Source organism: Struthio camelus, chromosome 24 (genome assembly GCF_040807025.1).
Source record: "Struthio camelus isolate bStrCam1 chromosome 24, bStrCam1.hap1, whole genome shotgun sequence".
Taxonomy (NCBI): Eukaryota; Metazoa; Chordata; class Aves; order Struthioniformes; family Struthionidae; genus Struthio; species Struthio camelus.
In genome coordinates this window covers 7,517,627-7,542,675 of record NC_090965.1, presented here as the reverse complement: position 1 = coordinate 7,542,675, position 25,049 = coordinate 7,517,627, and the positions used below count along the sequence as shown (strand labels likewise).

Sequence of the window (25,049 nt, the reverse complement as noted above, 5' to 3'; positions counted from 1 at the left end):
GCCGTGACGCCACGCGCGCCCCTCCAACGGCGGCGCCGCACGGCGCCCGCGCCCGGGCCGCTATTGGCGGGCGGTGATGTCAAGGCGGCGCGGCGGCGCCCCCGGCCTGGCCCGGCCCGGCGCAGCGCGGGGGCAGAGCGGAGCCGGAGCGCAGCGGCGGCGGGTGAGTAGCGGCGGCCGGGCCGGGGCTCTGCCGGCGGCGGCAGCGGCTTGCGGGGACCCCCGGGGGCGCCGCTCCCAGCGCTGCGGCACCGCGGCGGAGTCGGCCCGCCGGGCAGCGGAGCGGGGGCGGCGGAGGGGGACGCCGCGAGTGCCTGTGCTGGCTGCCGGGACCCCTCCGGACCGACCTTTTTTTTTTCTTCCTCCCCCCCCCCCGCCTTGCCGCCCGTGTTCCAGGTGAAGGACGGGTTCTCGGAGCGCGGCGTGTGCATGCGAGGCTCTGCGGATGCCGGCGCCCGCCCCGCAGCCCGCTCGGCTCGCTGAGTAACCTTCCCTGGGAGCTCGCTGTGACTTTAAGAGCTGTTGTTGCCTCGTGTTGTGAGGTGAGAAATTCCCTCCTGGAGGAGGAAATCGACACTGATACTTGGAACTTGCTGGTATTGCTGCCTTTCCTGGCACAGAGCGCAAAACAGGCTGCGGCGGAGCGAAATCCCGCAAGAGCTTTCTGACGCGAGTTCTGCAGAAGGAAAGTACCGCTGGGGAAAGTGACAAAGTCCTGGTAACAAGAAGAATTTTTCTGGATTGTATCATCTATAAAAGCCAATTCTTAGGCTTCTATTTTATTCTTTGCTCTTTGCTTCATTTGTTTTTCTCTCTGCCTTATTGTGTGCTCCATCACAGCAGTCCTGCTGCTGGAAGAAGACCCAAAGAAAGATGCACTAAACTCTTTTACAGCAACAAAGAAAAGCTTGGATGCTGTCTCAGCGGCTGCCATAGCTCACAGTGCTGGAGAGGAGGAGAACTAGAGTGAATTTGCTGTAGTTCTCAGTTCCACCCGTGTTTTCTGCTCACCCAGTGGTTGGTGTCCCCTGTTCCTGGATTGTGCTTGATGGGGATCTCTGCTACGGGAGCAGTCTCTGCACTCAAAGGCAGGCTAGCAGGGATAGGCGAGGTGGCCTCTAGATGCTGGAAAGGCCATTTGTATAAGCTCCTGGCAGAAGGTCTCCTCTGGCACAGCTGCTGGCTGTAGGCCCACCAAGCCAAGGGTCAGGATAGCCTCTCTGCAGCATGTCTTCCAAGCCAGAGCAGAAAGAGGCCCACCAGGCTAATGGGGCTGTGCTGCCCATTGTGCCTGTGGACTGCCACGTTGGTCCAGACCGGACACAGCTGGTGGAGCCCTTGGAGTTCCTGGGATCTGATGGTGATGGGGTCGAAGTGGTGGTGCTGGAGTCCCGTGCAAATGCCAAAGGGGTGCGAGAAGAAGATGCCCTCTTGGAAAATGGCAGCCAGAGCAATGAAAGCGATGACACCAGCACAGACCGAGGTCCTGAGCCTGCCTCGCCACTCAAAGAGACTTCCTTTTCCATTGGGCTCCAGGTCCTCTTCCCTTTCCTTCTGGCAGGCTTTGGGACAGTTGCTGCTGGAATGGTGCTGGACATCGTGCAGGTAGGACTGAGACTTCCCTGGTGGGGGCTAGGCTCTGAATCCCTTTTCTTTAGCCCCCAGCTTGATTCCACGCTGAGCCAGGAGGCACTGAAATGCTGGAGCTAGTTCAGCAGATGGCAGCTAGAGAGGGGAAGGAGACCTTGTGTGCTGCTTGGGGTGGGGGAGACCAGGGAGGTCAGGGAAATTGAAGAGAGCCACCTTTCTTGACTGCTCTGCTGTCCTTGGCCAGCCTTGTGTTACTAAACTGGAGCAGGGATCCCTTACAGCAGAGTGGCCCCATGGTTGGAGCATGAGCTGTGGGGAGCAGGGAGGACCGCCTTCAGTTCCTAGTGTTGCTGTGTTCCCGTGGGTCCTGGGGTGAGCTGCTAAGGCTGCGTGTGTTCTGCAGCATTTGCAGATATCCCCAGACCAGCATAGGTGCGTGGCTCGTGTTGTAGGGACCAGCACTTAACTTGTGCCTCGGAGGAGCGTGGTGCCTGCACTGAAGTCATACCTCACCTTTTTAGTTCAGCGCAGATATGCTTCTGTGAGCTAGGATCACAGCATAGGTGTGTTCAAGGCCTGGGATGTATTGGTCACCCCTGACATAAACGGAGAGTAAGCGAAGGCCTTGCAGTCTGCTTTCTTTCCACTTTGTGAATCAGAGAGGTTTGTAGCTGAGACTGGTTCCTGACCTTGGTGATGTCTGGAGTGAGGGAAGAGGAGGCTGCATGCACCCCTGCTGCCCTGTTCCTGCCCGAAGGAGGAGGCAGCAGCTGGCACTTGTGCAGCCAAAGCACCTGCTTGGGAATGGAGATGGCTCTGTGCGTTAGTACTTGAAATAAAACACTCTCCTATTGACAACTATGGTCATCCCAGGCCCTGGTCCCTGGTTCCACAAGCCCCGTTTCCCTGTGTCGCCTTTGGTGTTTGCTGCACTGTTTCAGCACACCAGGCTCATCCCAGCCAGCCTAGTTAATGGTTCCTTGTTGCGGTAGGTGCAGAACGCTTGCCTGATGGCTCGCTCTGAGGGTCAAAGTCGGGCTGAGTGGGCTCTGCCCTACCTTCCTGTGTGCTTGAAGCAGGCAGGCGTGACTGGGCTAATGGGATGACTCCTCCTGAGAGATGTGTGCAGCTGAGCCTTTGGAAAAGCCAGCTGGACAGCTGGCTGTTACCTCTGGATCAAAACCAATGTATTGCCAGACAAGCTCTCTCATCAGGTCTTTTGCTTTCCCTAATAGGGAGCTGGCCTCAGAGGCTTGGCCCCATCTAGAGGAAACCTTAGAAACTAGGCTGATTCGAGTATGATGTTAGCATTTTCAGAGAAAACATATTTTTAAAGAGCTGCCTTGAGAGCAGCTTTCCACAAAACCAAGGAGGAACTCAGCAGTAGCTTGCAGGCACCTCTTTAAAGGAGTGGTATCAAGAGCTGCGTTGCGTGGATTGTGTTTGCTTTCCAATCTGTCATTGCCTCTGACTGCTCCACACTGGCTCCAAAAGGAAATGAAGATGCTTGCCGGGAGGAGAGAGAAAAAAAAAAAAAAAGAGGTGACTGATTTTAAAGTAGCATTGCAGATACCTGAGCCTAAAACTTGGACAGTGTTGTAACCACCTGGAATAGTGGGTGATGTGGCACTTGTGTGGTTTGCTTAGGTTTCATGTGGGAAATGTAAATTAACAGACTACGGTTCCCGTGTCAGTCTCTCGAGCACTGGTTTTCGAAGAGTGCATCTCAGCTCATCAGCACCCTAAGCCCTTTTCCTGTGCTTTGAAAGACAGGCTGCGCGGGGTTGTCTGGACACCCAGGCCAAGATGGTGAGTAAGGCACAAAACTCAATCACCCATGCAGTGAGTTTATGAAACTCTTTGGATGGGAGGAGGCAGCCTTTTTAGAGCTACGGTCAACCAAAAGTTCTCCTTGAAGCACCTCTATTAAGTGGGGTAAACAACCCCTTGCCATGCTTGGCATGAAAAGACCGAACGTCAGTTGCTTGTCTGTATTGTTGGCTATTACAATTGTCTCCAAGCCAGTCTGTATGCTATTAGGGCGGTAAGGCTCCATCATGTTTAGGTAAGTTGGGTTTTTTTACACGTGTGGAGGATCAAGCTCTTCTCGCTGTCTTGCCCCTGTAATGGTTATTTGCTGCATGCCTTTCCCTACTGGTCATCCTTATGGTTTCTCTTCATACAACTTGCTGGGAGAGTTGTGAAGTTGTGGCTCAAGGCAGGAAAGACTGCACTGAATTAATCCAGGATAGAGGGATTTATTGAAATGACTTTGTGAAAAAGGAAGACATTCCAAGCATGTTTCCCTTTGCAAGGTCCTTGTAAGCTCATGTGTGGCTGTTTTGGTTTTTCCTCAGAGGCCATGCTTTGAACCCAGCCTTAAAGTCTCTCCTGGAGAAAGAGCAGCCCCTCTGGCTGGGGAGGAGAGGGGCAGGGGTGGGATACTGTGGCATACCGCTGTCTTCTCCCGTCTTTTATTTATGGCCATTAGAAATAAAGCTTCATAATTCCTCTGTTCCACAGCAGCTCAGCGTGTAGCTATGCAGCATGTCCTGCCAACTCCTCTAACTCCCTTTAGCCTTGGGATTAAATGAGGCATCTAAATGCCATAGGGTAAAAAGGGGGGAAGGGAAGCCTGTGGTTGCATCTCGCTTGGCTGCAGAATGTGGGGAGCTGATCTGGATAACTGGCTTCTCAGAGACTCAAAACCTTGGAGGAAAGGAAGGAGGCGTGCAGGGGCAGCTGCTGCATTGAGGAGGACAGGAGTCCCATGGCTTTGGATGCAGCCATGGTTTGCAGTGGGTGGAGAGCTCCATACACTCAGTTTCCCCTATTTTGAACAAATGGACTAATCAGACAGCTGTAATTAGTCTCCCCACTGTGAAAACAAGCAGCCCTGGGCTTATGCCATGCTGTCCCATTAATGTTTTCCTATGAATTTGTCTCTCAGTAGGGGAATTTGCCTCTGTTCCCCTTGGGGTTGGAGAGGTCTTTGGGCCAGGCGACATCTGAGCGTACCAGGTGCTTTTTTGTGTACAACAGAGAAGTACTGGCAACCTCCCTGCTCCCAGCAGAGCCCCGGATGATGGTTTTCCAGACTTGTCTCCTCCCTGGAGATTCTTTGGGCAGAATGGGTGATATCTCATGTGAAGGAGGGAGTCTGCTTACTTCCCCTGCTTGACTACCTTTGGTGTCAGCATCCCTCGTGGGGTGGGTCTGAGCAGGGCCAGCTGGGTGCGCTGACCCTGGAGCCTAGCTGGCCTCCAAGCCCTTTCCTAACAGGGCTCCTTTGCAGAGATCTGGCCCTGCTCCCCATCTGCTGCTGCATCCTGTTTGCTCAAACCTGCAGTATGGCCTAACCCTGCTGCCCTGGTAATTCTCGTGGAAGCTGTTTACATCGAGGGTTGCTTCCCTCTCACTTCCTCGACAGCAGCGCTATGTTGGCTGTGGAGGGAGTGAACGCAGCAAAGAAATCTTGGAGCATCTCTGCTTACTGTTGTCCTGAAAGCCTGCAGTCTGACTCATGGGCTGAGGAAGCACCATCCTGGTGAATTTGCTTGGATCTGTGGACAAGGATTTTGCTAGGCTTGTTTTGGCCCTTACTCGCTTCTTTACCACGGAGTGCAGGGCCTTAAACTCTTTTGTCAAAGCCACTTGTTCTTTGACTCTTTGCGGTGAGATTGCTTTCAGGGTGTTTGGAGGAGAGATATGCAGTATGCAAACTATCCACACCAAGGCAGTAAATAGCTCTAACCTGCCGCCTCCTCAGTGTTTTCTTTCCCTCTGTTGAGCTATCATGAATCACCATGCTGCTATAATCTGAGTGAAACCATACTGCCACTTATGTTCTTGAGCTTTAACCCCCATGTGTAACAACCAAAAATGAGAGAGGCCGAGAAGCAGCTGTTGTCCTGGAAATACCTAGATGTCTGCAGGTGCAAAGCTTCTGAAACATAGCGAGCCTGGAAGAAACAGCAAAACACCACGTGGGTTTCGGTGCTACTTCCAGAGCCTCTGGCAAGCCGAGGTCCAGTCTCACCTCCCAGTGCTGCGTGGGAGAGACTATGAGGTCTGTGATGGGCTCTGGTACCGGGGGAGACCTGTATTCAGAGGGACCACAGCTTAGTAGAGGGTCACCCTGGAAAAAGTTAGACCTAGATCACTTATTTTTATCTCTGTTCCCCCTCCCCAGAGGCCAGGGAGGAGGTGCTGGAGACAAAAAGCCTCCCCCTGTAATTCTCTTCCATGGAACTGCTGAAAACCAGCTGGGGGCCCCCTCACTCCCCAGGGCAGGGTGTTCCCCTTGGGGTGGAAGGGACTGGACGGTACTAGAGGATCTTGTTTACTGTGTGATCCTCCCTACTCGACGCTGAAAACGGCTTCATGCTTCTTGGAGGGACTGTTACAAGGGGGAAGGGGATTTGAACAGCTCAAAGTCCTGAACCTACGTTCACAATGGTTCCCCTTCCCTTTTTTGTCTTCCCCAAACACTCTGGCTCTGGTTTTCCCCTTGGAGCCACATCAGTGGGCACACGTCTCTGCGGGGAGCTTTGTTCTCTGCAGGAACCGGGGCGGGGGGGGGGGGCCTCCAAGACGAACTAAATGCCTGTAGACCAGTGTTGTATAACGTCTTATATTAAGAAAGTTGGCAGGAGCCCATAGGTCCTGCTCTTTGCAGTGAGCAAGCTGCTGAAGTCTGCAGAAATCTTCTTGTTTTTCCCTTCCCGAAGATGGCTTTTTTTCCTTCTCTAGGAACACCACTGTCTCTTTCGGGGAGCTGCTGCAGCAGGCTCCAGTTACAGCAACTTCTGGCACCAGCTCGCAGTGCAGTGCAGACTCCTTTAAAGGTTAATGTACAAAGCCAAGGTTAGGACAAAGCAGGGTTAGGACTGCAGTTTTTTATTAGCTCTTGCCTGATTGTTCCTCTATTATATCTCTTGAAGCAGAAAGAGCCAGAAAGCTCGCCAAGTGCTTCCAGCCTGTGGTCGGACTAACGACAACGTTCCTTTCATGAAGTGATTCTGGTGGCACCCATCTCGTTTTGCTGGGGAGTGGGAACGTGTCACTTGCTGAACAAATTCTAGATACTGCTAAGGGAAGTCCTAGGATTCACCAGTACAGCAAGCAGCGAAATAATCATAATGCCTGCTAGGCCTACCTAAAAATAGAGACGGAGGAGAGCAGAGCTCGCTTCTTCGTAGATGTGACCTTAAAGGAAGCACAGCCTGATGTGCCGCTGCGTCAAATGAAATACTTCAGAGGGCAGGACTGATTCTCTCTCTCACCTCCTACTTCCCTCTCCTACTCCCCGCAGCAGCAGGCACTGAAATCAGACGTCCGTCTGTGCTGCTTGTTCAGAGGCTTATGTAGAGCCATACCCTTTCAGAGTGCCTCTGGCAGTCACAAAAAGGTCTCCCGAGTCAGGAGCTCGGGCTAGCTGTGTGTTGGGAGGTCTGAGCAGGCTGGCTGCCAGGGCTAAAGCTATTTTCTTAGATGCTGCCCATCACAGCAGCTGGGAGAGGATTTGGGTGGTGAAGAGAGATGAGAGTCTGGAGACTGGGTGTCCTCAGCAGCCTTGTCCTTGGGCAGTGAGAGGGTTGTGGGTGTGCCTGAAATAGCTGAACAGCTTTCATCCGTGCACCTGAGGGGTGGAGAGCGCTGCTGGCTTATGTTACCAAGCTGGCGGAAATGCTAAGGGACTGTCATGAAGCAACTGGATCGTTTTGAAGCACTTCCAGTTCATCCGTCTTAAGCACTTACCTGTCTCCTGCGAACACAGTTTTTCCTCAGACAGCTCTTCCAGTGAGTGCAGTTGAACGCCATGTTGCAAAGGAGCTGGCAGGAAACTGGAATTTGCTGGCTCTTGCTGTCCCAGTGTTGAAGGCAAACAGAACAAGGAGTGGAAAAATAAACAAAAATAACTGAAGTCCTTCCCCACAGGAAGGTATTAGTCAGACGCAGGTAGAAAGAGCTTTGTTTGCTGTAACATGTTGGCTGATAGAGTTCCTTGTCCTAGAAAGAAATACGCATCCTGTTGGCTAGTTAGCCTCTGGCAGTCCAGCGCTGTGCCAAGGAGAGTGCTGCAAAAGATAGCCTGTTGCAAGTAATGCTGTTAGCGTGAAGAAAGCAGCAAGAGCCATGACTGCTAAAGCCTTTGGTGAAGGAGCCAACTTCTGAGTGTGTGATTCCAGCAGTGCTTGGTTTCCTTTAAAGAGTGTGGTAGTTAGGGCAATGTGGGAAGCAGAGGAGTTATTTTGGATACAGCGCCTTCTTGCAAAACATCCTTGAAAATAAGGAATCAGGCAAGGAGGTTCATGCGGCCTGCAGTTTTTCAAGTCTGGTTGTGAGTTTTTTTGGGATTGTTCTGTGTTTTCCCAGAAGCTAGCAGCTTTGTTGTGAGACTGCTTACCCTACAATTACTCTTGATTTCTTTCCTAAATAACCATGACTGTCTATTCTGCCTCATGCCCAAGGGAACTGGCTTGGTTCTGGAGCCAGAACAGGCGGTACAGACCTGAGCAATGGAGGTGCCAGGGGGAAGGAGGGCAAGCATCCCTCCTCCATGAGGTAAGGGGGAGCAGAGACCAAGATGGGCTGCCTTTTGGAGCTGGCAGCATCAGGAAACAGAAAGGCCTTGCTCAGGAAGGTGTTTGTAAAACACACGCGTAGGGGGATGGCTGTGGGCTGAGGCTGACTAAGCTTCAATGCTTGAGTCTACCGATAATTGCAAATAGTGAGCAAAGTTTCTTCATTTCTCCCTGTTTTGACCTCCAGATGTCAAAAATGGTAAAAATACAGGAAAGCTCCAAGTGTGGCACTCAAACTGGAAGTGGAATTGGGTAATCTGTTCAGGGCCACACAGGCAGTGCCAGATTGCAAAAGCAGTGAAGTAAGTGACGCTCAGTTCCAAGCAAAGGTGTCCAACGGCCACGTCTGGGTGTTCTTATTTTTTTTGTCTTTCACCTTGCAGCATTGGGATGTCTTCAAATATGTGACTGAGGTATTTATCCTGGTACCTGCGCTACTGGGCCTGAAGGGGAACCTAGAGATGACTCTGGCATCTCGCCTGTCTACAGCTGTGAGTATCCAAGGCATGCTAGGGGAGAGAACAAGGTACCTGATCTCTGGTTTTGGGTGTTGCAGGGGAGGAAAGCATATGTATGTGTAGTGGCTGGGCAGATGAACAAAGTCTTTTTTTTTTTTTTTTTGTGTGTGAGCCTGTGAAGTCAGTGACCATGAAAAAGAGCCTAGTGCTTGGCATTCCTGCAAGGTGTCTTCATCCCATTTGACTAATCGGGTTTAAAGGCTCAATAGTCCTTAAGCTTTGCTGACAGTTCACTTCCTGTCATGACTGCTCACGGGCCTGGAGGCATAGTGCCTGAGAAGGATTTGGCAGTTTAATATTTGGAGTGCTTGGACCCAGCTTTGTTCATGAGGAAGCTGGATACAGGCATGCCATCAGTGTGTGCAAAGCAGGTTAAAACAAGCCAGGTTCAGTAGGGGTAAGAGATAAGAAAGCCTGGAGAGAATTGTATTGCAGAGGCTAAAATGGAGGTGAGTTTGCCTGTCTATTAGGACCTTGCAGTGAGAGATAGCAGGTGGATTGACAGCCTCTTGAAGTTGATGGAGAGGCATGGCCAGGCATTGCTCTTTCTAGAAGTGTCACTCTCTTTCCTATGAAACAGTGAGCTCCCTGTGAGAGACGGGGGCAGGCTCTGTTAGTTCCCCAGAACGCTGTGTTAGTCCAGCTGTAAATGAATTGCTTTGTGTTTAATCACTCCTGCTACAACACAGCAGTCTGTCTCTGTAGCTGAGCGGGGCTAGAGAGAGACTGGCAACCTCTCCTAACAGGCACAATAATTAATAATCTTTCCTTCTGTAAAGCACCTTCATCTTGAGCATGATAGCGAGTGACTGCCTCATGTTTCCATGTTTTGTGGGGCACCCCATGATGGGAGCATAGCTTCGAATCTTACATCTGCAAGGCGTTAGCTGCCTGCTGCCAAGCTTTAAACTCTACTGGCTCTGTGCGGTGAATTACTGGAAGAGACAGGCTTTGCGGCAAGCAGCTCAACCTTGGCACTGAGAGAGCAGAGGAGCTGACCTGCATGGGCCTGGGAGTGCTGCTCAGGAGGTGTTCCCTGAGATGCAGGGATGGAGAGCTGTCTGTCTGGGTAATAGCAGCAAGCACAGCTAGCAGAGAGTTGCTTGTTAGTAAGCTCCCTTCCTCTCAGCCTTCTTTTTATTGATTGCTGCAGCAGAAAGAACAGGGAAGTATTGAAAAGGTCTCTCTACATCTGGTCTCCTGGATCTTCTCTCATTCTTCCACCTTAGGCAATGGGGTGATGCCAGCTTTTGGCTTTTTCACCAAGTAGCTTCTTGTAGGCCTCCCTGAGGCCAGGGTTCCTGGTGCGTTTCTGGAAGGCAGCAGAGCCAATACTCTGAGCTGTTCATCTTTTTTCTCCTGCAGTCCACCTTGAGCCTCATGCTATGGCTCCCTTTAGGTACCATAAAGGATGCTGCTCTATTCCACTGAACCAGTGGCACATAGGAGACCACTGGTTACAGGAGTGGAATACTCTCTGTCCTCCCAGCTCAGAGTCTGGGCTTGGCCCTGCAATCCCTGGGGAGCCTTGGCCAATTTCCCTGGATCAGCCTTGGCTTGGCCTTGAACCCTTCTGCACTGCAAGCCCCTGTCTGCTGACTGCGTGCTTCCCCCCCCCCCCCCCTCCATTTTTGGATTCAGTCCTTGCTCTGCTGCTGCTCTCTGCAGGAGCTGGACACGGAGCTGCCTGGGACATGGTCGTGCCAGCATAACTTGGCAAAAGCTGAGCTCAGCTCTGCCTGGAGGTGAGTGTGGGCAGTGAGTGCTTCCCCTCGGTACTTGTCTCCTCTTCTCCAGGCACTGCTGGGGAGAGCAAAGCTACCAGGAGGCCTCGTGCTGCACCTGGCCCAGCTGTGCTCCCGTGCCAGGGCTTGCAGGGACAGAGGCTGAGCTCTGCAGCTTGCGTTGCAGACTGAGCTTTGTTTGCCCCTTCATTCTGAGAAACAAATCCCTTTGTTTTGTTCATTCCCTATTGTTCAGATCATGTCAGGATCCTCACGGTCCCAGACACAGGGCACTCTCCCTCTTGGCCTTGGCTAGTCTCTGGCCAGCTTGCGCTTTCTGAGCATGGGCTTATCAGAGTCAGTGCTTTGCTCTCCTGGGACAAAGGCAGCGTGGTACTGCCGTGGCCTCTGTTTTCACCAGCCTCTTCCCTCGTGGGGCTGGCACAGAGCATTGCTGGGGCAGGCTTGGCAGAGAAATGAGACTGTCCAGGCTCTGCAGAAAGTCTCAGGAGTGCAAAACTTTCCCCTGTCTGCTCTGGTGGCTGCAGCAGGGCAGCCTGAGCACCGAGAGCACTAGTCTGGCTCGCCTGCCCAGCTGTGCCGAACAACTACCACACTTGCACCAGCCTGGGCTCGCCGTGCCTCCTACTGCCCCTGAGCTGACTGCTGTGGGGAGATGTTAGCTTGGCTGTCAGCCAAACAGGGTTTGTACAAGTCCCCTACTTTGCTTTGCCCCGGTGGGAAGGAAGGCTATGCAGCCTCTTCCCAAGTTTCTTTCTAGCCTTGCATGCTGCTACTTTGTATCTGTGCCTGGTGGGATGAGATAACCTCTTTGTTTTTCCTTTTTCTCTTTGTCTGGTTCTTCCGTAGGCATGGGGAACATGCACAGATGTGAGGAGTGAGCTCTCCTCTCACTAGTGCTTCACGATGTGGTTCTTGTGCTCTCTCTGCAGGAAAGCAGCCTGGAATGGTTTCTCGGACTGTGGGCTTCTAATTAGTGCCGCATTAAGGCACCTTAAAAGTTCCTTTCACAATTAAGATGCAAAACTCTCCTATTAGTTAAAGGATTAAAATCTTGTTGCCAGCGACTACAGCTAGGTTATGTTAATCCCAACCTAATTGCCATGTATCAGGAATATTAAGGTCAGGCTTCGTATGGAGCTCAAATTCCTGTGATGAATGTGCTGAATGCTACTCTCCAGTCAACTTTTTGTTAGTCTTCCCCCACTCCTTCCTCCTCCCCACTAAACTGACCGGAAAAATTTACCCTAGAGATGGGTGCATTTTGATGCTAGTTGAAGTAGCTTGGCAATTCTCTTAAATGTGTGTGCAGTAAGGAGCACAGATGGACTGATTTATTGCTGTTTGATTTCCCTTTTTGCAGAGATCAGAACCGGAGAGGCAGAAATTGCTACTCTGTTGTTTAGCAGATGGGTTTGAAGACGGGGATGGGTGAGGTAGAAGTTTATGTTATGAGTTTGGTGCTGTCAGTCAGTGACTCTATCGTGGAACTACTGCCTGGTTTTCTTGAGCTTCTCCTTTATGATTTCCTGGTGGCAAATGTGATCCTCTTCATCTTCATCAGCTTCTAATACTATAAGATTGGCTATAAGCTTATACACTCTGCCTGTCTGTTCTCTCCAACTTTCCAAAAAGACCTAGAAGTGGCTAGAGAAGAGCAGAACCCTTATGCTCCATGATAACCAGCAACTTGCAGTGATCCAGATGGGGTTTTGGGGGGTTGTGTGCCAAGAAATTAAAGTAACTTTCCATCTGTTCTGGTTAGTCCGATTAGCATCTCCTGCAGTTTTAGTGATGCCAGATGACCTGTGTACCATGGCTGCTTCCTGCTACTCAGTAGGTCTCTACGTGGCATTAGCTTTGTTTACTCAACTTTTGTTTGAAACGTTAGTTCTTGTTGCCAGCTCCCTCTGCCCATGTGATGTCACTCTGGCCTTGCTCTGTACCGGAGCTGAGGGCACGCAGATAGCTGACCTGAGACACTCTGCCTCCCCTGTTTCCCTCCTGGCTGACCCGGGGGACAGCATGACGCAACTGGGCCTTAGCCAGGTTTGGCCTGATCACCAGTAAAGTGAATTCAATTAGTAAATAAGCAGCAGTGCATGACGCTGCATGAGTACAAAGAATATCTTCTTGCTATTGCAAGATTTTGGCTGCTTCCCATTCAGCTGGAGGGGAGGGATCCTGTCTGGCTGATCTGCTGTCCTGCCATATGCATCCCGGGTATGTTGCCCAAATGACATTCACAGAACCGCATGTCACAGATTGTGAAGTGATTGCAGAGCTATGCCCCGAGTATACTTGCACCCTTCTGCCGAAACCGTCTTCCATAAGTGCTGAGGATTTTAGGGTATTGTTCTCTCCTGCCCCCAGCCCAGACTTGCATTGGTGGAAGGCAGGAATTTGACGGTTAATACGTACGAAATGACACCGGTCTTTTAAGTATATAATAATATTGTGATATCCTCTTGCAGGCTAATATTGGCCAAATGGACACACCCAAAGAGCTCTGGAGGATGATAACAGGGAACATGGCTCTGATACAGGTAAGAAAATGAGAAAGGAGAAGAAAGTGGGAATGATGGGTTGTGTGAGTCCCATCGTGAGGAGTGTCAGAAGGCTTAAATACCTGTTCTTTGGTACTGCATGACCAGTGGGGAGGAAATGGAAAATGTCTCACAATCGTCTTTCCGTAAAAGTTTGCCCCGTAGGTGAGATTTGGTGTCCTCCTGCCAGATGCTAATCCACCTGGGATCATACCCTGAGTGGTGTTCCCTTCTTTGCCCACCCTGGGACCATTTTGCTCTTGTCCCTCTTGGCAACGGTCTAGTTCTTCTGTTTTCAGGTTCAGGCTACTGTGGTTGGCTTCCTGGCCTCAATCGCAGCAGTAATATTCGGATGGATCCCGGATGGCCACTTCAGCATTGACCATGCTGTCTTGCTTTGTGCCAGCAGTGTGGCTACTGCTTTCATTGCTTCCCTTGTTCTGGGTAAGAGATAAGCCCCGCACACCCTCTGCGCACCTCTTTCTAAACTGCTCAGCTCTCCTTGGCCTCATTGTGTTTTCTTCCTCTTTTTGGCTCATAGGCATGATCATGATTGGGGTCATCATTGGATCCAGGAAGATGGGGATCAATCCTGATAATGTAGCCACACCGATTGCTGCCAGCCTGGGGGACCTCATCACCCTGGCTCTGCTTTCAGGAATCAGCTGGGCCTTATACAAAGAGCTGGGTGAGGAGCAGCGTCTCCCTGGTTTCTCTCTCCCTGGTTGTTCCATGTGCTGCAGCATCTCCCTTGCACCTCACCCTGTTTCTTTATCCTTACTGTTCTCGGGGTATATAGGATGCCTGGCCTGGAAGCTACCTCAGTTAGCGAGACCTAATCAGAACTGGTGAGGGGAGGAAATGGACCTTCTTACTGCCTTGTAGCTGCAGACAGTCTTGGCAGTGATTTGCATACGTCCTTCTTACCAAGTAAAGTGGTAAGGGAGAGGTTGCCTCCTTCCAAGTGCTAGAGGTTTGATCTTGTGGCTAAAGCAGCAGGGGAAGGTAGCTCTGGTTTTAGTCCTTTTTACTGTAATCCTCAGCTGGGGAGTCCTCAGTGCAGAGCTGCAGCTGTAGACTCTACGCTTTCCTCCTCCCTCCCTCCCACCTTCCTTCCCCAGTGGTAAGGATGCAGAAGACATGACTTAGCCAAGTTCAGCCTACAGCGAAGCTGTACTGGGAGATCTTGCCCAGGACCTGAAAGTGGGAATGAGCAATTAGTAACTGAAGAGGACACTTCACTCAGAGCTGTTGATAAAGCTGCTGAGAGTGGATCAGGAAAAGGAAATGTCACACCTCCCAGGGTTGAGGATGGCCTGGTCTAGTTTGCCTGTCCCTGCTAGAGTTTCCCTTCCCTCTAGGGATGAAGGCAGTCTGAAGCCAGGCCTGTTGAGCTCAGCTGGAGTAGCGCCTTGCCCCCCTGCTGCAGGGGGGCATCTCCTTGATGTGTTGCCTCTCCTTGTTTCCCCCTCAGAGAGCAAAGCATATGTGAATCCTTTAGTGTGCGCCTTCTTCATAGCTCTGCTGCCCATCTGGATCATCATTGCCAAGAAGAATGCAGCGACTCGGGAGGTGCTGTACTCTGGCTGGGAGCCGGTCATTATTGCAATGGCTATCAGCAGGTAGGAAGGCGTGGAAGAGTAGTTCTTCCCAGACACAGACAGAAAGAGTACCCTTCCTGCCAACCCCTTCAAGCTCTTAGCCCTTGATAGACTCCAGACTAGAGAGAACCAAACATCTTCCTCTTCCACAGGTCACTCTGCCAGGAGACAGGGGGTCATTTTGTCTTTTCTAGACAAAGACACCGGGATCTAGGCCCACAGAAATGATTAAGCAGCTGACTGCTGGAATCCAAGGCTTTAGCGATGTACCCATTGCTGCTCAGGGAGACCTTAACTTGGCCAGGGAGTAAATGCAGATCGTGTTTAGTTCTCCTCACAAGAGACCTGTCCTTTGAAGGGCAGGATTGCTTCTGATGATTGTGTTGCAGTAAAGTACATGTTTGAGGGATTTAGTAGTCTTTGGACTTTTTGGCAGCAATGGGAATAGCGCCTGCTGAAACTGTGTCCTGTTATTACATAGTAGGAGCTCCAGGATTATGCCCCAGCTGTGAGACCTAAAATCACGTGCGACAGCCACAAGTGTAGGTGCATGTTAATAGGGTAGGAATCACCCTTGGGTGCGCACACAGCAGCAGTGAGCACCTTCTTGGGTAGAGTGCCTTGCGTGAACAATTAGTTACTTCACTGACCTCTTCAATCTTCCCCCTGCAGTGTTGGTGGGTTAATTTTGGACAGAACGGTTTCAGATCCAAACTTTGCTGGGATAGCTGTTTTCACGCCAGTTATTAATGGTGAGTTCCTTTCCACTCTGCTATTCCAGCTTTTGGAGGTTCTTGGCAGACAGTGAAATTGTCCAATGGGCCTCATTTCAGATGGGATTAGGAGCCCAGTTCTCTTTGGTCATTAGTGTGACATGGTTCTTAGACCAGAGCTTTACAGCAGCATGGCTCCCCCTGGTGCCAGCCTTTCACCAGAGGGGTTAATTAGCCTGAGAGATTATTGCCAAGAAGATGCACTTTCCAAATCCGAGGCCCTGATGTACTTCGGAATATTTTCCTTAATTTGTTGTGCTGGTGAATGTACCCTTCAGGCTATCTGGGGCTGATCTATGACTTGGGAACTGCATCCTGAAGCAGATAACGCAGCCCAGGATAGGAGTTGCTATTGATGAAGCCAGCCAGGGACCATGCTAGCATAACAGCTACTGCGTAATTCAAATCGTGCTGTGGGGGAAGACAAGCCAGCCTGGCTACTGGGCCAGGATCACGCAGACACTGTGGGACCCACCCATAGGCATGCTCTGTCTAACCTTGCCAGGGTGGTGGAGCCTGATGAGAATAGTCTTCATCTCCTGATTCCCTCTGACAAGAGAAAGACCGCCATCTTCTGAGAGCTGTGCCTTGTGGCACCTGGCGACATATAGATTTTGATTTGCAACTTAGAGTCAGGAAATCTAGTTGCTTCTGGTGTAAAGCTTTGAACTCCCTTTCTGCCTGACGAACCAAAGAAACTCCTCTCTGCATTAGCAGCCTTTCAATAAACAGAGTTAATTAACAGAGCACAAGAGCCAGTGCATCTTGTGCTAGTGAGTTCCACGGTTTCATTATGCATCAAACAAAAAAAGTAGCTTCAAACTTCTTGTGTCTGTTTTCGTGGCCGACTCAGGTGTTTTGTTTTTTCCATATATTTCTTCCAATCAAAACTGCAGAAAAAAAAAAAATTCCATCGTTTTTATTAAGAGGCCTAAGGGGACACTGCAGTGCTTTGTCTTCATCATTTACATCCTGCAAAAGTGGAATTTGGGTCAAAAATACTGTCGTACATTATTCCGGCATCTGGCGATTCCAGGTCTGCTGGCCTTTGAAAATGGCTTTTTCCCTTCTGAGCTTGTTAGAGACGTTTCTCTTGCTGCTTTCCCCATATCTGCAGGTGTGGGTGGCAACCTGGTAGCAGTGCAGGCTAGTCGCATCTCCACTTACCTGCACATGAATGGGATGCCCGGAGAGAGCTCTGAAACGGCCCCTCGCAAGTGCCCCAGCCCTTGCAGCACTTTCTTCAGCTCAGGTATTCAAGTGGGGGGTTGAGATATATTTTCTTCTGCCAGCACCAATTGCTGCAAATGGTTGGCTAAGCTTGTGTCTGTGACAGTCACTGGAGCGCTGTCAAAGGAAATGGTGGCTGAAGTCTGTTCGGAAGCAGCTGTCACATCATGGATACAGCTGGTCTTCTGGCCTGCCCTGCCCTCTACAGACGGTTGGACCTTTAGCAAAGCTGCTATATGAGAGGACATAACCTGTTGGATTAGGAAAACATGGAGCAGAAGTGCCATGCGCTATCTAATATTGTAAATTCTACACCCTCTAAATCTTGTCCAGATGTGTCTGGGATGCTAAAACCTGCCTTGAGGCTGCTTGAATGTTGCATTTCAGCTGGACCTGTAGAGCTGCAGAAAAGTTTTCACTAATGAAGGCTTCTTAACAGCTCTATTATTTAGCAGTTGTGTGGCAGAGAACAGCCCAAACTTGTGTTCCAGCATAGAGCATGGGCAAAGATTACTTTCTCTCTGTTCACATGTATCAGCCATTAGGTATTGGCATTTGGGGAGCAGGAGAGATGTGATCGGCGAGCTGTCAGTAAACTGGTCACCAGACAAGGTGCAGACAGAGCTCCCTGCTTTATTTGCTCTGAGAAAATTCAACCTTTCCCAGAAAGTTCTTGAAAGCTGTACTGAGCGCTTGTCAGTGCAATGCGTCCTTGGGTGTTTCTGACAGCTGGGCCATCTTTCAGGGCACCACCTTGCAGCCCAGCTCTGGGGGAGTGCAGGGGTGAGAGTCCAGTGTGCTAGTGCCTGATTTTGATTTGACCACCGTGTGCTGCCTTGTCACCTGGCACCCAGGTAGCAGTCTGCGGAGTTGCTGTGTGTTTGGGCCCCTTTAAACCTTTAACTCCACCTTTTTTCCTAACAGATGTGAATTCCCGCTCTGCCCGTGTGCTCTTTCTTCTGGTGGTACCTGGACACTTGGTTTTTCTTTACACCATAAGCTCCATGCGAGGTGGACACACTACACTCACCCTGATTTTCATACTCTTCTACATGACAGCTGCCCTTCTCCAGGTAAGCACCAGACTTTGCTGGAGTCCTTCTGGGGCTGTAACCCCTTCCCCCCCCCCCACCTCAGGCTGGGGGAATAAGGGGACACGAACACATCACCTTCAGTCAGGAGCTGTTCCCCCAGTTAAATTGTAGGCAGATTACTGAGGGCACAGTAATTTGCCCTATCTAGAAGGTTTATGTGCTGGGGAGGGGTATGCCAAATAGATTGCATTTGTCAAAGGAGCAGGTATCAAACTAGATAAACCTTTCTTTATGGACGCCTGTACATACAGCTTAACTTGTCCTTCCTCATGTTCTTGACAAGTTCCGAATCTGTCTTTGGTCTTTCTAAAGTCCTCTGAGAGCAGAAGTCTTTCCCTCTCATGTGTTAATCTGTCCTGTTAGGTGCTTTAGCCATTTTAAAACTGCTAGTGAAGAAAGCAAGACGTGGAGTTTGCAGGGACCCAGTGCCTCGTATGGCTCTTCCTGCCTGTTCCCTGCCTCTCCCTGGTGGGTAGAGACCTGGCAGCTCTGCTGACACAGGGCTCCCAGTCTCCTCGCAGAGGCTGCGTGAACTCGTAGTACTGACTGTTCTGAGGGACTTGCATGGAGCAGGGCATGCACCCTGCAGAAGTCCAGCAGCCACTTGTGGCTGCCTGTGCCAGAGGGAAGGGAGAAACACTCTGGTTAGGGAGTTTCCTACTAAGCCCAGCTATGCTTCCCCCCACCCCCATCCCCTCAGCTTGTGGAAGCTGTGGCTGGTTTCAGCATCCCCTAAAATCAACAACTGAAGCGAGCTTGAGGAAATGAGTCAGAGCATCCATCAGAGGCAAAAGCAGAGTGCTGTCATCTAGGAGGCTAAATTTAGGTTGTGAACTCCTGCCTGCTGCTTGGGCACTTAGAGGAGGCTTCCGCTCACAGCCATTCTGCAAAGCCACTGCCCTGAGCAGCCTGCAGTCTTGGAGCGCCAGCGGGGGAGCTGGCTGCAGAGGGACTGCAGCGTGCTGGCTGCTGCAGTCCCAAGCGAGGCCTTCCCAGCCCTGGAACCAACAGAGGCATTAGCAGCAAAAAGCCTGCTGGCCACTTCAAATGCTTGTCTTGGACCAAAGGCTCGAGGGGATCAATGTGGGTTTCTTCTGTCTTTGATTAGACATTATATGAACCTCCGTATTGCATTGAAGCAGGTGGGGGTGAACATCACATTCTGGTGTTTCAGCTGCTGGGAAATTGTCCTTTTATTCCTGGAAGCCAGACGTTGCTGCCCCTTTCCCAAGCTTCCTGCATGCTTCCGAGTCCCCTCTTTGGCCCCATATCTGTAAGCGTGATGGGGTTAGATTTGAAAACAAAGATGCAAAATTTAGACTTTGGGAGATGTGGGAGGGGTTTGGATGCCAGCATACTGAGTTCCCCCTTCTAAGCCTAAGTTTAACAGTGACGTGTGAAGCTAAGGGAGGGTAGGTAAGTGTCTCTTAAAGATACAGAGGGGTTTCCGTGCCTTGCATGGAAATTTGCAAGTTCATCGTCGTGCTATGCTTTTGTTGCTTTTAGGATGCAGCCTGCATTAAATGCCCGGATTGTAGTGTTCAGCAAGGTTCCTCTGACCAGCCAGCAGCTCCATTGCTAGGATTGAGGTTCTGCATCTCTGAAAACTGGCCTGCTCAGCTGGAATTGCACCACTGTGATGCACCTTGAGGACTGGGCCTGGGGAGGTGTAAATTCGTGGCTGATATGACTCTTTCCTTTCTGCCTCTCAGGTTCTCATCCTTCTGTACATTGCTGACTGGATGGTGCACTGGATGTGGGGCAGGGACCTCGATCCTGACAACTTCTCCATCCCATACTTGACAGCACTGGGGGACCTGATCGGAACAGGTCTCCTTGCTCTCAGCTTCCACATCCTCTGGCTCATTGGTGATCGGGACTCTGATGTGGGAGACTAGCTCTCCTCACTGCCCTTCTTCTGACAGCTCTCCTTCCTCAATGTGTTGTGTTTTTTTTTTTTTTTGGTTTATTTCTTTTCCTCCACTCTTGCTCTCCTTTGCTTCTTCTCCCTGTCTCTCTTGAGACTTCACCTTTGATACTGGATTCTCATTATTTTCAATGGGAATTTTATGTGGTTTATATTTCAAGCCAAGTTTGTACAGAATATAAATCTAGTTTTAGGAAGGACAAAAAAAGTGTAAAGAGACAATCACCAAGTGCAATTTCATAGCAGTTGTATCTGAACCAAGGCTACAGTGAGGATACTGATCAGTCAGATCATACAGGGAGCCCACCCTGTCCCAGTCACTAGAGGTGAAGGGCTGCTCTTTTCGCTTCATAAGCGTTTTAAATATTGGAGGTAAGGTTCAGATTTATTTTACTGAACAGGCACCTTCTAGCAAAGTACAACCTCGTGGATGAGGGCATGGGATATCTCCTGTCTTCTCTACCCTGTCACCCTCCTCCCTTGTGTTCACTCTGAATCCCCTTCCTGCGCGTAGCATCCAAAGCACATGACCCTCCAATAGAAGGACTAGCGAAGATACGTGAAGGGTGGTGAAACACCCATTTCCTATGTGCCCACAAGAAAGCCAAGTGATATCTCGGGCTTGCGGAGTGCAGAGCCCTGAAATCTGGCTATGAGTGGGCTGGTCTTTGCTGACAGATTTAGGCTGGAGAACAGAAGCTCTCTCAAATATAGCTCCATTTTGCCAACCATCCTGCAGCATCTGCATCTCAGAAATTACAAACGCCTTGTTCTGCCTCTCCCCATCTTTCATCTGCAGATGGAGAGTGGTGATCATGGACTGAGTTCAGCTACCGCTGTGTGCAAAAGGATATGCTCTGCGCTTTGTCTAAAGAGGCTGCGAGCTAGCCCTATCCATCACTCTCCCCCTGCTGCCTGCCAGTGCTCAGTTGAAGGAAGCAGAGATCTGCTGGAGCTGTGATGGGTTTTGTATGCAGGGCTGGTACGCGCACATGTCTGCTTTGTGCTGGTATAGGCACGGCACTGTTTTCACGGCAGCCTGTTCAGGATGGGTGGAAAAATAGATCCTATTTTTTGTGTTACGACTTACTTTCACAGTTGGTGAGTGCTGCTGAAGGGCCCATTGCAGCTGGGAAGAGGCCATTCAGTATTTCTCACAGCTGAGCCTGAGGCACTTCAAAGCTGGGAATGTTATGCTGTTGGTGCCCCTTAGAAAAGGACGCCCATGTTCAGCCATTGGCTTTCTCCGGTGTGTGTAAGTGCTAGCTGGGAAACAGGTTAGCAGCTGCAGCCTGATTTCTGAAGTCCGAGTCCTGAAGTTCAGTGCAGCTCTCTGTACTGGACTGCAGCAAAGGAAAGAGCTTGCCCTTGAGAAGGTTTGTGAAATCTGGGGTCAGGGTTACAGCCTGGCTTGCAAGCAGTGGCTGAGTACTGTGCAAGTGCAGGGCTCTCTGCTCTGTTACTCTCCCCTCTGCTTTTTGTGCTCTTCATCTAAGTAATGCTGAGATGCATTCTCTTATCCTGCTAGTACGTATTGGAAGTCTGCAGCGGCATAATGAGAGAAAACCTGTTCTGGCTGTGCGACTAAGGCATTTGTAAATGGTCTTGCTGAATGTTGTTGGCACTTAACACTCTTTAGTTTTTCCATTTGGATCTAAATTGATTCAGTAAACTGGATGCAGTTTGGTGTAAGCAGGTCTGATTGACTTGGAAACTTCACCCTATTACACCATGTTCAAATGATATGCTCAGGCAGCCAGCCTCATTCAACGGGCTTTAATGTATGAATATAAATTGAATGCATGATTTGAAGTGTGTGGGGGGAAGCTCTTAACATCTGTGAAAGATGGAAAAACACAGTATATTGCGTGGAGCCTGATTTCAGTGCTCCAGTACACAAAGCTCGGGGAGCTGCTGGTATCCTCCAGAACTCTGGGGATGCCTGCAGTATTCAGCACGGTAGCCCCTTACATCCTGACCCTGAAATAACAGCCAAGCTCTCGTCGTACTTAGCTGCGCAGGCTCGGAGTGCTTCAGTTCTGGTCCTGTTCTGGACACACTGCCTGTCCTGTTTATTTGCAGCTCCACAGTATAACCCTAAAGCTGCTGAATTTGTGGTTGCCTGTAGGCTGCTGCTTTTCCTCTCTGTTTTTTTTTTTTTCTTTGTCTAAGTGTGTTCCTCATAGCAGAACATGACCATTCTTGATTGGCTTAATTTCCTCATTTGGGTTAACTTCTGTATTTCTCACACAGGCCTTATTGAAACCAATGCTCGTTGTCTTTTTGCTTTCTATCCCAGCAACACTGGGCTTCTGTGCTCAAATGGAAAAAAGTGCAATGTGCTGTTGGGGCTGCTGATCATCTGAAATAAGGCCTGGTTGGAAGATATGTGTGTTGCTCTGGCAATGCAAGAACTAGCCGAGTTCTACAAAGCCCTGTGTAAGTGTAGCCATTTTTACTTTTTAGGTAAGAGGATTTTGTTAGAAACTGTTTTCACCCCCACCCCATCCCCCGAAAAACCGGAAGAGCTGAGGTGAACACACCCTTCTACGATCCAAATCGAGAACAAATTTAGACTGAAATCAGGTGTTGTCCACACCCAGAGATCTGGCTCCAGAGTTGATCCCTACTCTGGAGACAAGCCTGTTAGAAAGGAAGCTCAGGATTAATGGAAACCAGTTCTGAAAAACCACAGAAACAGATGCATCTGAACCAACCTGCAGTTAGTCTTTTGCCTGCTCAAGAGCAGATTGCTGAGGGACCACTGTTTAGCAAGTTGTGAAACATGAAAGGATTCTTTTAGTATGTATATATAAAGTATTCCTATTTTTAATACCTTCCCTGTTTGTAGAATTTGGGAAGCAGAGATCTGATTCTTACCCTGTCAGAATACTGACTCTTGGACCTTAAGAAGAGCAGGTGATGCATTTTCAGATGGGTTTCCCCCTTCTACCTTACTAATGTAGCCTAAGGCTTTCTTTCCCTTTTTCTACCTTTGCAATGTGTGCTTTCGTGACATTAGTTCTGAACTTTATACTCTTCACCCTCCTGACTTGACTTCTCACAAATCTAATTTGGCCAAGGTATTGTCCAAAAAAACCTCAAACAAACCAGCACCACCCCCATCCCCCCCCCCCCCAAACCCTCCTGTACTGAAGTCTTAGCCTAGGGACTTCTGAAGTATTTGCTCCTGCTCACCTGATTTCTCTGCTTGATGTTGAGGAATAGATTTGATATTTCCTTCCATTAACACTTAAGCTTATATGTGAGAAAGGTCCTAGGTCTCTTCAGGTGTCACACAACTATCTAGTTCCCTAAGAAAGGATTTTTGCCAGAAGGAGAATCAACCACTTTTGGTCTCCTCTGTAAGACGTAGGGACCCAGAGGTGATTAAAAGCTGTCATGCTGCTGGGATGATGCTGTATGTACAATTTTATAAGGTCTAGCGTGGGTGTGTGAGAGGGGGGAAATAAGTCAGGGGAGAATCTAACTTAAATTTTCGGAATATTGAAGGATGAAAACTTTCCACCAGTTGCACTCAAATGCATGCCTACTTTACATCTGACTGCAAATGAAAAAATACTGGTTTACTCTTTTTATTAAAGGAAAAAGACTGTCTTAATTATTTATAGTTCCTATAACTGAATTGACAGATGTCAACTTAACTGATAAATTATATTTGGTTAAATAAAGATGACATTTATTTATGTGGATTGCGGTGTGTTTTCTCCATGCGGTCCTCGCATGTGAAGGTATCGGTCATACCACCTTATTGTCACATCTCCTGTCTGCTACTTTAGAAATATTTTAAAACACTTAACCTCCTGGGGAGCCTGATTCTTGTCTGGTTTTTGTGCGGGAAAGTTTCATCGGCCTTAGGGGAGAGAGACCACTGCAATGTGAGGATGTGGTTAATTTGCTAATGTTTCCCAAGATGTGATGCAGAGGACCCAGCAGCTGCTGAGAAAGGGCTGATCAGACCCTTGTGCCTGTAGAGACCCAACCTTTGCTAAAATGGATGAGCTTTCTATTTTTCTGGTCGTGATGCTAGAACGGGGCGAAATGACTGCCAGTGGCATGGGAGTGCCTGGGGAAGGCCGTGAGCCTGAAGCAGACGGTGCTGAAGGGCTCAGCGCGTCCTCGCCGCACCTCTCAGCAGAGACGGGAGCGACTCCCTGCTGCGGGGGCTCCAGCAGGCGCGTGTTTGCATGCAGGCGAAGGTCACTTTCCTACTTGTGTTGGCATTAATGGACTGTGGCAGTGGCTCATTCAAGTGGTGCCTCTGGCTTAATAATTGATTTGAAACATGTTATGTTGCCTGAATTAATAACAGATTGTCTTGTGTATTCACTGCATGAATCTGCAGTGCAGCCACTCTGTGGTTGAAGGTCTCTCTCTCTACTCTCAATTTTCTGATATGTAGTGGAATGAGTTATGAAAACAAAATAAAAATTTTGTGCATCAGGTAAAAACATGATTAGTGAAAATGATAAGATTATGGCCTGCCAGATTTTAGCCAGGCCAGCTTCTAGTTTGCCTTTGGGTAGACCCAGGTAGCTACACGAGTTCCCAGCAGAACAGGCAAAGGTTTGTTTTTCAGCCCCTTCCCTGGCTTTGCAGCTGCAATGCCTGCAGCGAGGGCCTGTTATCTGTCCTCCCTCTGCCTGTGGCTGTTTTAGGGGTGCAGCGCATAGCGGTCCTGCGTGTTTGCTGGGGGAGGCCGAGAAGCCTCCCGAACACGCAGCAGCCGGGTGCCTTGCCAGGGCTCTGCGTTTGCTGCTGTAGGATTTGCGTTATCCTGTGGCCTGTTTTCCTGTACGGCTGTGCCTCCTCGCTGCTCGCCTGAACGAGGAGCGCGGTGGGTAGTCCTGCGGCAAACCTACAGCAGTGCTGAAGAGTAGGCAACAACCAGCAAGGCCTTGCTGGCTATAAATCTCTGAACCTGTGTCCTGTTGCCTGAAGCTTCACGTCATTTCCCCCTGCACTAAATACCAGTGTACCATGGCGGGGGGCGGGGGGGGTTCATTCTATGACTTGGTGTTGATTGGGGGGGTAGATTGTTTTGGTTGGGCTAAAAAGCAGGAGGGGAAGGGGGAATGGGTTTTGCAAGGAGAACCATTTTGCCCTTAACTTGATCCTACCTTGATGGAATCCCAACAACTGTAGCTTTACTTAAAACAAGGCACCCCACATATATACATGCATATACACATTGTGGTTTGGCTTTACTTGCTTTCTAGCTTTTGAATCCCCAAACTACTTCAGATCTTTTTCTCTGCCATGGTAGAGCTTGCAATATAATTCTTGCAAGCGCAGTTGAGCAGTCCCACAGGTCCGAATGCCGGGGTGCTGAGTGAAGCGTGGCCGCGCGTGCCCGGCGTCCTGGCCTGTCTCTCCCGGTCCCGAGCTGGCTCTGGCTGAGCGGATCGAAACCTTCC

The 25,049-nt window shown here is 50.0% G+C and overlaps 1 protein-coding gene across 3 annotated transcripts; it reads left to right on the top strand.

The window, feature by feature from the left end:
- The first annotated feature begins 71 nt into the window (after positions 1 to 71).
- SLC41A1 (solute carrier family 41 member 1) lies at positions 72 to 23,324 on the top strand. Of its 3 annotated transcripts, none has more exons than XM_068918609.1 (11): positions 72 to 163; positions 397 to 1,605; positions 8,561 to 8,668; positions 12,915 to 12,986; positions 13,286 to 13,430; positions 13,528 to 13,674; positions 14,461 to 14,608; positions 15,260 to 15,339; positions 16,478 to 16,612; positions 17,515 to 17,663; positions 19,397 to 23,324. In XM_068918609.1, exons 2-11 carry the CDS (start codon positions 1,228 to 1,230, stop codon positions 19,580 to 19,582), a joined length of 1,548 nt encoding a protein of 515 aa, XP_068774710.1. In that variant the 5' UTR covers positions 72 to 163; positions 397 to 1,227; the 3' UTR covers positions 19,583 to 23,324. The 3 variants fall into 3 exon arrangements, with proteins under 3 accessions (XP_068774710.1, XP_068774711.1, XP_068774712.1); XM_068918610.1 differs by having other exon boundaries at positions 19,191 to 23,324; XM_068918611.1 differs by lacking the exons at positions 72 to 163; positions 397 to 1,605 and adding an exon at positions 3,277 to 3,399.
- Positions 23,325 to 25,049: the final 1,725 nt, after the last annotated feature.